At 58.2% G+C, this 13,607-nt stretch overlaps 1 protein-coding gene across 1 annotated transcript in view; it reads right to left on the bottom strand.

The window, feature by feature from the left end:
• Nucleotides 1-626: 626 nt before the first annotated feature.
• Nucleotides 627-13,607, bottom strand: part of PTCHD2 (patched domain containing 2) — a 59,652-nt gene continuing 46,671 nt past the window's right edge. The window contains exons 12-21 of the mRNA XM_011935812.1: nucleotides 13,258-13,394; nucleotides 11,743-11,927; nucleotides 8,644-8,774; nucleotides 8,393-8,565; nucleotides 7,331-7,457; nucleotides 6,654-6,799; nucleotides 3,802-3,961; nucleotides 3,217-3,330; nucleotides 2,634-2,800; nucleotides 627-1,887 (exon numbers count right to left, since the gene is read on the bottom strand). Coding sequence (XP_011791202.1) covers nucleotides 1,525-1,887; nucleotides 2,634-2,800; nucleotides 3,217-3,330; nucleotides 3,802-3,961; nucleotides 6,654-6,799; nucleotides 7,331-7,457; nucleotides 8,393-8,565; nucleotides 8,644-8,774; nucleotides 11,743-11,927; nucleotides 13,258-13,394 — 1,703 coding nt within the window. The 3' untranslated portion in view covers nucleotides 627-1,524. The remainder of the gene's footprint in view (nucleotides 1,888-2,633; nucleotides 2,801-3,216; nucleotides 3,331-3,801; nucleotides 3,962-6,653; nucleotides 6,800-7,330; nucleotides 7,458-8,392; nucleotides 8,566-8,643; nucleotides 8,775-11,742; nucleotides 11,928-13,257; nucleotides 13,395-13,607) is intronic.

Genomic DNA, 13,607 nt, shown 5'->3' with positions numbered 1-13,607 from the left:
TGGAAGTCACACAGTGCGTGGAGCTTTTTCATGGCAGCCCTGGACATGGACACAAACCCTGAGGAGAGCCTCTGGCAGTCAGTGCCGCCCGCTAGGCTCACTCATTGCTTGTCTGATGTCTTTCTTCACTATGCATTGTGGGCCAAGGTCTGACAGTCCCTCAACAAACACTTGCTAAGTGGAGTACACAATGGTGTACGTCTGTCTATCTTGCATCCCCAGGCCCCCAGTTAATATTTACAGAAGGCCAGGAGGGCCAGCCTGGAAACCCCCTTTGATGTCTTTCCCACCCTCAGGGATTCATTCCAGCCCAGTCTGAGTCCACACTCATAAAGCCCAGTGGCAACGTCAGTCTCCAGGGAAAGAGCTCAGTGACCAGCACAATACTCGGCACACCAAAGGCATCCTCAAGACGCCTGCTCTGCGGAGCCAGTTGGACCCCTTAAAGAAAGAAGCATCTCTTGAACCTCACCTCCCCCAGAGCACCCTGTGATCTGTTCCAGGATAGTCAGGCACCCTCAGCCCACCCACCTTTCCCTCTGGCGCCAGCCCCAGCCTTTGTGCCAGGTTCAGGCTGGGCAGGGTGCAAGGTTGCTTCAACTTTAGAAATATGGTGGAGACAGCAGTGCTTAAAATGCTCGTGTTAACAGTGGTGGTCTGCAATCCTATGTCACTTTAATAGGAACCTTCTGCCATGAGCAAGGTGGCAGGCACGGCAGCTCCTCCCCACAGGGGCGACCCCCCAAAACATCCACTCAGAGTCAGGTGGGAAAGACGGGGGCTTAGATCCATGAGGAAAGCTGTGCTGAGCCCCACAGCCACCAGAGAGGGCCTTCGAGGGGCCCCTTGAGGCTGGGGTCGGGGGTAGGACATGCAGAAGCCCAAGCCGGGTCCCTCTGTCTTCTCTGGCCAGGACCAAAAGGCCCAGGGAGGGCCACAGGGCCATTTGGCACAGGCTGCCGTAAGGCTGAAGGGGAGGGTTGCGGGGGGGAGGGGTGTAGGGGTGTGAGGCCCCCACCCTGGATCCACTGTGCTCTTCCTGCGTCATCCCCGAGAGCAGCATGGAGCTCGGAGGCAGCTCTGGTTCTGCTACTGATCCAGCGGCAGGGCAGCCACTGTGTCCTGGCGCATCAGTTCTCACATCGGTAGAATGGGGGTCACCCTGTAACATCCACACTGGAAGGTGGTGAGCACTGAGGCAGTGTGAGAGGGAGACTCCCTACAAAAATAACCTGACCCCCATGGTGACCGGGCATGGGAGGAGGGCTGGTCTCTTCTGCCACCGGGCAAAAAGCCGAGTGTGGCTGCCAGCAGACGGCCTATGGGGTGGCGGCCGTCTCCAACTCCCAGCTCCTCAAAGGCAGCGCGGTCCACATCATTTGTGTGGGTGTCAGCCTCCACGCTGGCCCGTAGGGTGCCCTGGGCCCAGGCCTGGGGACACTGCTAGCTGGAGCCGAGCTGGGAAGCAGTTCCTGTCCCCCACCCACGGGACCAAAGGTGCAATTGTCCAGAGCCTGGCCTGGGCTATAGCGAGGCCCCTGCAGGCAGGGGAATCTTATAGCCGCTCCGCAGGAGCACAAGGCAGGCACCCAGCCCCAGGGCCCCCGCCAGCAGCACGGCCCCCAGGGCCTTGAGGAAGGAAGTCCGGGTCCGGGTGAAGGAGCCGGGCGCCATGATGCCCAGCAGGGCGGTGCTGACGGTCAGTGTGTAGAGGATGGACACGCCCGTGTTGAGCGCCACGATCTTGCCGAACTTGGCAAATGGGGCGATGATGCAGAAGAAGAGGGGCACTGTGGCGATGACCGTGGTGAGGGCACTGGAGACGATGGCCACGCCCACGTGCCGCACGGCCTCCAGTGTACGCCACTGGCGCTGCGTTCGGGCGTCCTGGGGGCGAGAGGAGAGCTGGGAGCCCAGGCCACCCGCCCGCAGGACCCCTCTGGCCAGCACCTGGGGAATCGCGCACCCCCGCCCCAGGCCAGGTTCCTGCTCTGTTACTGGGATGAGAGCTGCAAGCAGCCTCACAGGGTTGGAAGGGTAGGCACCGGTGGGTGTTGCTATGTCAATAACAATAGGATGTGAGGGTCTGCACAGGGGGTCCTCATAAATGGGAGCCCTGCTGGGAACTCATTTTGTTCCTTTGACCACAGGCAGTTGAATGTGTAACTGATTTGATTTTTACATATTTGTGAATGTTTTTACACCAACGCCAATTCCAAACTAAAGCAAAAACCGTTACTAGGCCCAGAGCTGGTTTTGGCACTGAGTATGTGAACATGTTCTCACCAAGCCACCGGGGGCTGGAGCAGACTTGTGGCCTCTGGGTCATGGCTGGAAGAAGAATGAGCCATAGCTTGGGGCAACATGAAGCAGGAGGGCCCCCTTGGGATCCTGCGTCTGGTCCAACCCTCTCATTGCTCGCTTGGGGAGACTGAGGCTGGGGGGTGTGGACCTTAGAACTTGAGTCCCTGGGGCTTGGGGATCAGCTTTGGGAAACCTTAGTTTCTAGAACACAGCCTGCAGGGGGGGCCCGGTGCTGGGATGTCCAGCTGCCCTTGAGGGTCCCTAAGCTGCACCCAGGTGGGAGAAGACCCGACGTGGTGGGAGGTGGGTAAGGTGGGCAGGGTGCTCACCTCGGCCTGGTGGGGGGGCAGGTTCTCTCCAGCCAGCAGGTAGCCCTCCACCAGGTGGACGCAGTAGTCCACGGAGGAGCCAACGAGGATGGACAGGGAGATGGCTTCCACGGCGCCCATCTCCCAGCCACTCCAGTACATGATGGTCACCACCAGGCATACGATGCCTGCAAGGGGACAGCAGGGGAGGCAGCTCAGACCTCCCGCCCTGGAGGCCTTAGGGGAACAGGGAGGTCTGGAGTCTAGCCCCCACCCTCAGGTGACAGGAGAGACAAGGCACACTGAGGGGACCCCCGAGGGAGGGGACAGGTGCAGCAGCACATCACTGAGCTGAGGGCTACCACCTGGGTACCCTGGCTCTGCTCGGGAGCACAGACGCGGGAGAGACAGTCCTATGAGCCACTGTCCCAGATGGCACCTGGCAGAAGGTCTTGTGACCTGGGGTGGGGGTGGGGGAAGCCTCCACCGAGGAGATGTGACAGTGAAGGCTTCAGAGACACTTGCTACCTGGAGGCCAACGAGGGAGACTCTGCCTGCTCCCATCCCTACCGGCCGGATGCCTGTCAGCCCCTCACCCACGTACCCAAGATGCTGAGGAGCACGGGCAGCAGGAGCAGGATGTGGGTGGTGAACACGGCCACCGCGGCCACGCAGATGAGCAGGGATAGCACCAGGCCGCACAGGGCGCTCTGCACCCCTGCAAGGGAGGACAGGGCCTCAGTGCACTGCTCTGTGGGCGCTCACAGCAAGCTGTGCTGCTGGGGTGAGCCCTTGACCTCTCCGAGACTCCAATTCCCTGTCTGTAAAATGCAGTCATAACAGGACCTTACCGCACCTGCCTTGTTTGGAGTTGAAGAGAACACAGGTCAGGCCCTCAGCCCAGAGCCTAGGCACCTAGGAGAGGCTGGTAACTGGCAGCTGCCATCATGATCATGACTGTTACTTTTTAGGTGGCCAAAGTCCAGATTGGAGAATGTAACCAGATGCCCCCAAAGGAGGGGACCCAAACTCCAGCCTCTGATCAGTGTCCTGGCCACTGAGGCACCCGGTTTCCCCAGGGCTCTTGGCCACGACAGAGTGTGGCTCAGACAGGCCGCTCTATGCCCTCCCCTCCCAGGTCCCTCTGCCTCCTGCCCACCCAGGGTGGAGGGGCGAGGCTGCCGCTTGCCTACGATTTCCATGAAGATCTGCTTCCAGTGCTCGCAGGTCTGGAAGCCCCGGCGCAGGGCTGAGCCCTCGGGGAAGGCCTGCAGCTGCTGCTGGAGGAAGCTCTCCCAGCGCAGGTAGTCTGAGTAGGTCTGGAAGGAGGATTTGCCCTTGTACGTGGTCTGTGGGGAGAGACGTGAACCAGTGAGACAGGCAGGGGCTGTGGTCCACCCGCCCTTCCCAGGCATGGCTGGTCTGTTCTGTGGCCACCAATGGAGTGTTGCGTCTGTCGGGGAGGGTATGACCGATTCAATCCAAAATGAGTCCCCACAGCTTCTGGAGGTATTATGTGATTGTGACAGCAGCACCGGTCCACACGCAACCACAGTCCACCAGAACCCCCTTCAGCTCCCAGGGTCCCCCACGCTCTTGTGTCCACGCAGAGCGCGTGCTGTTCCCTCTGCCTGCTCAGCCAGTTCCTGCTCATCCTTCAGGACTTTCTGGGGTTCTGTCTCCTCCAGGAAGCCTTCCTTGATGCCCCAAGGTGGGCCTCCTTTGGGGTCTCCAAACCCTCAGTGCTTCCCCTGCTTTGTCACTGCCTGGCAACCTGCCTGGCCCTGGCAGGTGGGACTGTGAATTGCAAGGGCAGAAGCAGCCTGGCTGGCCCACAGTGCCCAGTCCCGAGGGGTGCTCATGGATGATGAATGAGAGAAACTGGCACTCGCCCTGCTCTAAAAGGTTCTTAAGGTATCTGCACATCAATTCTGCTCTTGCTGAGTACAAGCCAGTTCCCAGGAGGCCTGCGTGTGTGTGCATGTGCACGCGTGTCTGAGTGCTGGTGGGGTCAGCTTGGAAGTGGGCGCCCTGCCGCGTGGTGAGCCTGAGTGGGGACTTCTCTCCTCCCTGGAACTGCCGGGGGCTTCAGCCTGCAGAAGGAGGTGAGTTCTGACACATGCTGCAACATGGTGAACCTCGCACTGAGTAAAATGAACCAGTCACTGGCTGGGCGCGGTGGCTCACGCTTGTAATCCCCACACTTTGGGAGGCTGAGGTGGGCAGATCACCTGAGGTCAGGAGTTCAAGACCAGCCTGGCCAACACGGAGAAACCCCTCTCTACTAAAAATACAAAAAATTAGCCGGGTGTGGTGCCACATGCCCGTAATCCCAGCTATTTGGGAGGCTAAGGCAGGAGTATTGGTTGAACCCAGGAGGCAGAGGTTGCAGTGGGCCGGGATGGCTCTACTGCACTCCAGCCTGGGTGACAGAGCGAAGCTCCATTTCAAAAAAAAAAAAAAAATGAACCAGTCACCAAAGGACAAACACCATATGATTCCATTCACATGAGGCCCCCAGAGTTGCTAAATTCATTGAGAAAGTTGAATGGTGGGTGCCAGTGACTGTGGGAAGGGGTGAGGGGGAGTTAAGTGTTTACTAGGGATAGAGCTTCAGTTTGGAAAGATGAAAAAAGTTCGGGAAGTATATGGTGGTAATGGTTGCATAACAGTGTGAACATACTTAATGCCACAGGGTTGTATGCTTAAAAATCATTCAGGCCAGTCGCGGTGGCTCATGCCTTGTAATGCCAGCACTTTGGGAGGCCGAGGTGGGTGGATCACCTGAGGTCAGGAGTTCGAGACCCGCCTGGCCAATATGGTGAAACCCCCTCTCTACCAAAAACAAAAACAAAAACAACAAAAACAAAATTTAGCTAGGTGTGATGGTGGGTGCCTGTAGTCCCAGCTACTGGGGAGGCTGAGGTAGGAGAATTGCTTGAACCTGGGAGGTGGACGTTGCAGTGAGCCAAGATCGTGCCATTGCACTCCAGCCTGGGTAACAGAGTGAGACCCTGACTCAAAACAAACAAACAAACAAAAACCTGTTAAGATGGTTAATTTTACCTTATGTATATTTCACCACAGTAAAAAAAATGCAACTTAAAAAAGACCCATCTGGGTCTTTGAACTGGTATCTGCATTTGATTGGGGGCTTGCTGAGGGCTCTGAGGCCCTCCTGGCTGTTGGCTGGTTTCGTTGCTTGTGCAATAAGTAACACAAATAAATAGCGGGAAGGAAGTCAGGGTGGGGGGCCAGGGGAGAGTCACCCCCCCGCTTAAGCTGTCACATTGATTCTTAGTCCCCAGCCTTTCCCATGTGTTCTTATCTCCACACCTGCCAGAAGGGCACAGGGATCTTGAACCCTCTTCTACAGATAAGGCCAGAAGGGACGAGTAACTTGCTCAGGGACACAGAGCACACCAGGATCCCAGCAAGGACTGAGCCCAGGTCTCTGCACGAAGGCAGCAGGGACGGGCTTGCCAAGCTGGGGAAAGCCACGTGCCAGGGCCGAGAGTCCCCACAGGGCTCAGGTCAGGAGTGTGTGCATGTGTGTCTACGTGCACACGTGTGCCTATGCCTCCTCGGGCAGACCTCAGCAAGCGTCCAGGGGTGACAGAGGCAGCAGGGAGGTATGGGGGATGGCCGGTGCCCTGGCCACCCTGAGGGAGGCTGCCAGGGTCTGGGGCCCCAACCTGGCCTCCCACAGTGGCAGAGGGGGGCATTCTGGACTTCCACCAGCCCCTACAGACCAGAGACTAAAAAATACCATGGATTCCGGGTTGGTGGAGGAGGGAAGGGAAAGGGTAGGTGGAAGGGAACTGGTAGGCCACCCATGGGAAGAAAGGGCAGCGCTCTGCAGTCAGGGGGCCTGGTTTAGCACTTGACACTGACACCCACTAACTGTGTGACCTCAGGCAAGTCACTCCACCTCTCTGGGCCTCAGCATCTCCCCCCGATCTGGGAAGAGGGCTGGGATCAGAGGTGGCACACCCAGGGCAGGTACGCAGCACGGCGCCCAGCGAGGCTGCCTTTGCTCACCGACTCGAAAGCCATGGAGATCCACTGCACGCGGCCCTCCCTGACGCCCACTGCCCCGTGGGACAGCTGCCCCGGGAGCAGGTTGGGCTCCGGCAGCTCCTCGCACTCAGGGTGCAACATCTGCAGGAAGGAGGAGATGCTGTAGCCTGTGGGGAGAGGCAAGAAAGGGAGTGGGTGGTGGCCCTGGAAGAGCCTGTCCCCCTGCATCACACCTGTGCCCACGCACTCACCTACCTCTGAGGCTTAGAGTGTTTGTAACCATTGGCAACGGCGTTGGGAAACCTACAGCATGCATTTGCCATCGGGGTAGAACACGACGTGTGGGCCCCTCCCAGGGACGCCCCTGAGGTGACCTCATCCACATTGGCTGTGGGCCAGTCCCTGGCCCTACCCCCTGATTTTGGAAAGGCTACTCCTGCAGACGTGCCCCACATCCCACACATGCACACCTCTGCACCAGTCCTGTTCACACACAAGCCTGCTCACATCCAAAAACCCTCGACGGCCGGCACACACCCCACCCTGGTGTGGACGCACTCAGCACAGACACACATCTGCAAAACACCCCCGCATGCCAGACACTGTGTCCTTCGGCTGTCTACCTTGGACCACGGCCTCTGTGCCTCCCCAGTCAGTCCATTCTCCCTCAGAGGAACAGCTCCCCACACCCCACGCACCTGAAGGCAGGCACTGGGCCCCGCCTGGCTTCACCAGCTCGGAGTTGGCTGCGATGGCCTTGCAGAGGCGACACAGGTGTCCAATTTCTTTGAAGAGGTCAAAGCTGCTGTCGTAGACAACGCTGCCCTTTCCCAAGGAGACATAAGTCGGCCCAGGCCGCTCAGTGAGACAGGGTCTCAGTCCTGGGTGCTCACCCCCAACCCCAGGGAAGAACCTCCAGCAGCTCCCTGCTACCCGTCACCCTCACATTGCCAGCCTCCAACTGCTCACTCACTGCCCCACCCTAACCCTCTGTCCTGCCCCCGCCAGCATCTTCTGCTCCCATCACTGCCCACCCCACATAGGCCCCTCCGCCTCACCTCCTCCCCTTCCCCCACTGCCTTCTCACCTGAACTTCTTGCTTTTCTCCCCACCCTCCCAGACAGCCACATCCTCACTGTCCTGCAGGACCTGCCTGGTCCCCCAGCCCCTGCTCCCAGCGCCTGCAGATGCCCAGTGTGGACTGAATACACAGATCTCCTCCGACTCCACCTTGCTCCCGACTTACTCCATGGCTGCCATTCCCGTGTACCCTGCTGGGCTGTGACTAATAAAGGCAAGGGACACCCGCCCATCCTTCCTCCCAGTAATCCTTAGCACCCACTACGTGCCGAACAGTCCCAGCTGTTCAGTGTTCTTCAAACACTGAAGAGCCCCACACTGGACAGGAGTGCATGTGAGGGAGGGAAGCCTCAGAGAGGAGAAAGCCACAGCCCAGCTCAGAGCGAGGGGGAGGGCAAGGAGGTGTCCACCTGGACTGCCCTCTCTCCATTCAAGTCCCTCACAGGCATCCAGCTTGGACCCTAAACCCAGATTCCTGGGTGAGTCTAAGAGGTCAATGCCGCCGAGTCCTCAAGAAAAACAGGACCCCTAGAAGCCCATGGGGGATCTGTCTGGGCTAGAGGAGCCATTGAGGAGCCAAGAGGGGGTGTGAGGAGCTGGATGTGGTTCCCTGGACAGGTGCTTATTTGCAAGACTGTTGCAGCTGGGGCCCTCGGCATCTGCCCCACGCGTGCCCGTACCGGGTCTCCAATGACGTGGTTGTCCACCTGCCGAGTGCGGTTGACGCCAATAATGCCAAAGACCACGAAGACCATGGCCCCAGTATCCACCAGTGGCCGCACCGCTGGCTTCCCGCAGCCTGTGTTCACGCAGGGGTTGAAGCCGAAGGTGGCCGAGAGACGGGCCTTGGGCACTGCGAACAGGGAGTCAGGGCTGTAAGGGAAGGCGGGGCCCAGCTCCTGAGGTCCCCACCTGTGTGCCCCTGCCGTACCTTTCTCACTAGGCACGAAGAAGAAGCCTTTGGTAGGCCCATCGGGGCTGGAGCTGAGCAGGCAGCCAGGGGGTGCCATGCACACGCGCCCGTGGAAGGGGGGCTTGTGGGACTGGGCGAAGTACAGCTTCCTGTGGAGGCAATGGAGGCTGGGCTGAGGCCGGAAAGGCCAGGAGGAGTCAGGGGAGGTGAGGCCAGTGGGCTGGGGGTGGGGGTGGGGTGTCGTGGGGTCTGGACTTGGGCTCTGCTCCCACATGGGGATTTGTTCTCAGGTTGAAGGCTGAGAGAATTGCCCTAGGCTGGGGTTCTGGAGCCTGTTCTAGCCCCGCCCCTGACAAGGCTGACTATGGGAACCTAGTCAAGGCCCTGCCCCTCTCCCCTCTGTCTCCCCATAGGAGTCATGAAGGGTGGAGAAGACCAGCAGCTTTCAAACTGTCCCCCGGGGGCACAAAGGTTCAGGAGGGGCCCCAGGGACAACCCTAGCGGTCCCCGCTCAGGGGTCCCCAGCCTTGCCTCTACCCCAACAGTTAGGGAGTCTCTACATTCTATAGGAAGGAAGGGCTCTAGGGTCAACAGCTGGCTAACCACTAGACCCAGTGCGGCTCAAAGTTCTTTCCAGAATGTTTCCAGCTCATCCAGGCAGGCTGCCCAACCCCTGGTCACTGATGTGTCTGTGCAGAGTGAGCCCAGCCTGAGGCTCAGGGGAGGACAGGCAGAGGCGCCCTCACCCCCAAGTCAGGGTCCCAGGCTGGAAAGGACCCAGCCAGTGCTGTCCTGCCATTCCCCGGCCTCCAAGCTGCACCCCTCAGCCCCATGCAGAGTTCAGACTCCTATAGGTGTTTGACATTCCAAAGCTAGCCCCATCAGAGACCAGTCCCCATGTGTCACCGAGCCCTGTCAGAGACCACAGTCCCCGTGTCACTGAGTTTTCAGAGACCACAGTCCCCATGTGTCACTGAGCCCCATCAGAGACCACAGTCCCTGTGTGTCACTGAGTTCTGTCAGAGACCACAGTCCCTGTATGTCACCGAACCCCGTCAGAGACCACAGTCCCCGTGTGTCACCGAGCCCTGTCAGAGACCACAGTCCCCGTGTGTCACTGAGCCCTGTCAGAGACCACAGTCCCCGTGTCACTGAGTTGTCAGAGACCACAGTCCCCATGTCACCAAGCCCTGTCAGAGACCACAGTCCCCGTGTCACTGAGTTGTCAGAGACCACAGTCCCCATGTCACCAAGCCCCGTCAGAGACCACAGTCCCCGTGTGTCACCGAGCATGGCCTTGCACCACTGTTCTCCACCACAATGACAGTGGGACTATTTCTTTCAGAGCACGTATCATGGTTTGTAATGACATTGCTGTTTACTTGTTAGCTGTCTGTCTCCTGCTAGACGGCCCGAGGGCAGGAGTCACATCTGTCTTTGTCACTACCATATCCCTAGCACAGTGCCAGCACAGTTGGAGTCCACAGTTTGTTACATCAGTGAACGGCGGAGGGAGGAGACCTTCAGCTAAAATGGCCTCCACGGATAAATGGATGTGGGGCTGTGTTTACAACACGGGGAAGGAAACCCCAGAAAAGGTGGCCCTGGATGGCATGGAGACCCCGAGAGCACAGAATGCGGCTTCTGACTTGGCATGTAGTGGGGGCCCGACTTCACACCGGGCGCTAGCAGGGACTGGCCCTGTGGCAAGTGAATACAACAGAGGCCCTCCCCTCGCTCTCCTTCCAGCGCAAGGGGCAGGGGCATTAAATAAACATTTTCTGAATTAATGATGTATTTAGAGTGTGGGTGAGTGCCTTGTCAAGGAAGTGTGGCGTGTACTCATTCATTCATTCAGCAAGCACTTATTTGCACTTACTATGCCAGACACCGTGACAGGTGCTGGGGAGGCGGCACCAAATGAGATGGCCAAGGTCCTACCACAGGATGCCTGTGTGCTCCCATGGGAGGACAGGTAACACTGCAGGTCAGCATGGTGGCAGGTGGCAATGGGACCAGGAGAGCAGTGGGTGATGTATGGAGACAGGCTGGATGTGGTACTTGGGAAGGGACAGCCTCTCCCGCGAGATGACTTTTGGACAGGGACTTGAATCTTGAGAAGTTGTCTCGCATGTGAGGAGCTGGGGAAAGCATTCTAGGCAGAGGGAACAGCAAATGCAAAGGACCTGGGAGGGAAAGGGGCCTGGTATGCTAGAGGGACAGCCAGGTGACCACTGCAACCCCTGAGGAGCTATCAAGGCGGGGAGCAGCTCCTGGGCCCGTCATCTTTGCCAATGTTCTGCACTCCCCAGCCCTGGGCAGAGACCCATCTGAGCAGGTGGGTGAAAACAGACAGCAGTTTTTTTCTTTTTTTTCCTTTTTTTTTTGAGACAGAGTCTCACTCTGTCGCCTAGGCTGAAGTGCAGAGGCGCAATCTCAACTCACTGCAACCTCTGCCTCTGGGTTCAAGCGATTCTCCTGCCTCAGCCTCCTGAGTAGCTGGGACTACAGGCACCCGTCACCATGCCCAGCTAATTTTTTGTACTTTTAGTAGAGACGGGGTTTCGCCGTGTTAGCCAGGATGGTCTCGATCTGTTGACCTTGTGATCCGCCCACCTCGGCCTCCCAAAGTGCTGGGATTACAGGCATGAGCCACCGCGCCTGGCCAGAGGTTTCTTAAAGGGGTCTATTGGCATCCCTCAGGGCCAGGTGCGGTGGCTCATGCCTGTAATCCCAGCACTTTGAGAGGCCAAGGCATGTGAATCACCTGAGCTCAGGAGTTTGAGACCAGCCTGGCCAACATGGCAAAACCCTGTCTTGACTAAAAATACAAAAATTAAGCAGGTGTGGTGGTGCACGCGTGTAGTCCCAGCTACTCAGGAGGTTGAGGCAGCAGAATTGCTTGAACCTGGGAGGCAGAGGTTACAGTGAGCCAAGACTGTGTCACTGCACTCCAGCCTGGGCAACACAGTAAGACTCCATCTAAAAAAAAAAAAAAAAAAAAAAGAAAAAGAGAGGGCCTGCTGGCATCCCCCATGTGAAAAGAGAGAAAAGAGAGAAAAGGGCAAAGCAGCAGCCGGGCTGATGGGCACCGGCTTGTCTGCCAGGCTTTGTTACCGGGTGTGCTGCTGCTCCTTGGTGGCCACGTAGAAGCTGAAGTCAAACTTCCAGCCCCGCTTGGCATCACAGGCCAAGGTCGTCAGCATCCACTTGCGGGAGGGGCTCGCCGCCTGGAGCAGCCCTACTGTAGACATACAAGCGGTCAGCTTCTTGGTGAAGTTACCAAAAGGCGCTCTATACACCTAAGCAGTGGGTTGACAGAGACAAGACATGTGACTCGGGGGGGCTGCCTCAGCCTGGGCCGGCCTCAGGCTCCGTCCCCTCCCTCCTCGGCATAGTTCACCCCGTCCCAGTCCTCGGGGCCGGGGACAGAGCCCTGGGCAGAGGCTTGGGAGGCCTGGGTTTGAGTTCAGCGCTTCGGCAAATCCTTTCCTCCCTCTCTGAGCCTCGTTTCTTCCCTCAACAATCGTTCACTGAGTGTCTGTCCCATGCCAGGCACTGTGTCAGGCACTGAGGGGCATGGTCCCTACCCTTGTGGAGCTGGCAATGATGAGGGCTTCCAAGAATAAGGAAGATAAGACAGGATAAATGGCAGGGAGAGGAGCACAAGGTGAGAAAGGCGCCGGGGCAGGGCTCTGGGGGCCTCAACAGGGGTGCCGAGGCCTGAATGAGCACCAAGGAGTCAGCCACAAATGAAGCCGAAGGAAAAGCTTTTCAGGCCGTGGGAACGGCACACGCAGAGGCTTAGAGGCAGGAAAAGCCTCAGAGACCTCATCTTCCAAATGGAAATATAAATCCTGAACAAACAAATTGGCATGTGTCCCTGTCACCATGGAGGGTGTACCATGTTAAAGAAACACGAATGAGCCTGGGCAACACAGAGAGACCCCGTATCTACAAAAAATAAAAGACAAAACTAGCTGGTGTGGTGGTGTGTGCCTGTGGTTGCAGCTACTCAGGAGGCTGACGAGAGAGGCTCGCTTGAGCCCAGGAGGTCGAGGCTGCAGTGAGCTACGATCATGCTACTGTGCTCCAGCCTAGGTGACAGAGCGAGCCCCTGTCCTCCCCCCAACCCCCCAAAAAAGAAAAGGAAACACAAATGACCCCCACGAAGGGGAAAACTCAAGCCTGGGCCTGGGGACTCCTTTCTGCGGTGCTGGAGCAGCTACCAAGGACAGCAAGATTCCTGGCCGCCACTGCCCGAGGAGGGACTGTACCCAGGCATTCTGCACTGCACAGGCCTCACCTCACACACCTCCAACAATGCTGGCTGGTGCTTGTCACATCCCCATGTCACGGATGAAGAAACTGAGGCTCAGAGAGTAAGTCATCTGCCCAAAGACACACAGTTAATAAATGGCAGAGCCAGGATTTGAATCCAGGCCTGGCTGACTCAGAAGCCCATGTTGCCACCACTTGGCAGGTCCCTGTCACAGACAAGGCTGGTTTGGGGCTGGGGGGTCTTCATCCTCAAAGCTGCTTCTCCCTATGTGGCCAGTGCCCACCAGTGTGGCCCTGAGGGCCCCCCCGCCCCCAGTGGTGGCGGCTCGCTTCACGATAGCCCAGGCTCACCTGGAAGGAGGGCACCTCTCCATCCCCAGGCGACACAGCCTGCCAAGGAGCGGGCAGGCTGGCATTGAGGGAGAGCCTGTAGACAGCGGGGTGGCCTTGACTCTTCACTTTAGAGATGTACACGGTGCCCAGGAAATCTATGGACAAATAAGGGATGAAAGAGAGGTGAACTTGACCTTGACTGGCTTCTCCTGACCCTGGAGCAGCCCACCCTCAGCTCTGTCGACTAACGAGCTCAGTCCTGGCCTTGGGCTCATCTCAAAATGCTAGCTGCGCCCCTCTCTACTGGACCAGGCCCATGACAATAATAGTGGGGGAGGTGGTGGGCACTGGGATGGGGTGGGAGGGAT

The sequence above is a fragment of the Colobus angolensis genome, unplaced genomic scaffold, assembly GCF_000951035.1.
Source record: "Colobus angolensis palliatus isolate OR3802 unplaced genomic scaffold, Cang.pa_1.0 Scaffold149, whole genome shotgun sequence".
In the NCBI taxonomy this organism is placed as follows: domain Eukaryota; kingdom Metazoa; phylum Chordata; class Mammalia; order Primates; family Cercopithecidae; genus Colobus; species Colobus angolensis.
Note: the sequence above shows the minus strand (reverse complement) of the source record. Positions and strands in the feature narration are given on the sequence as shown.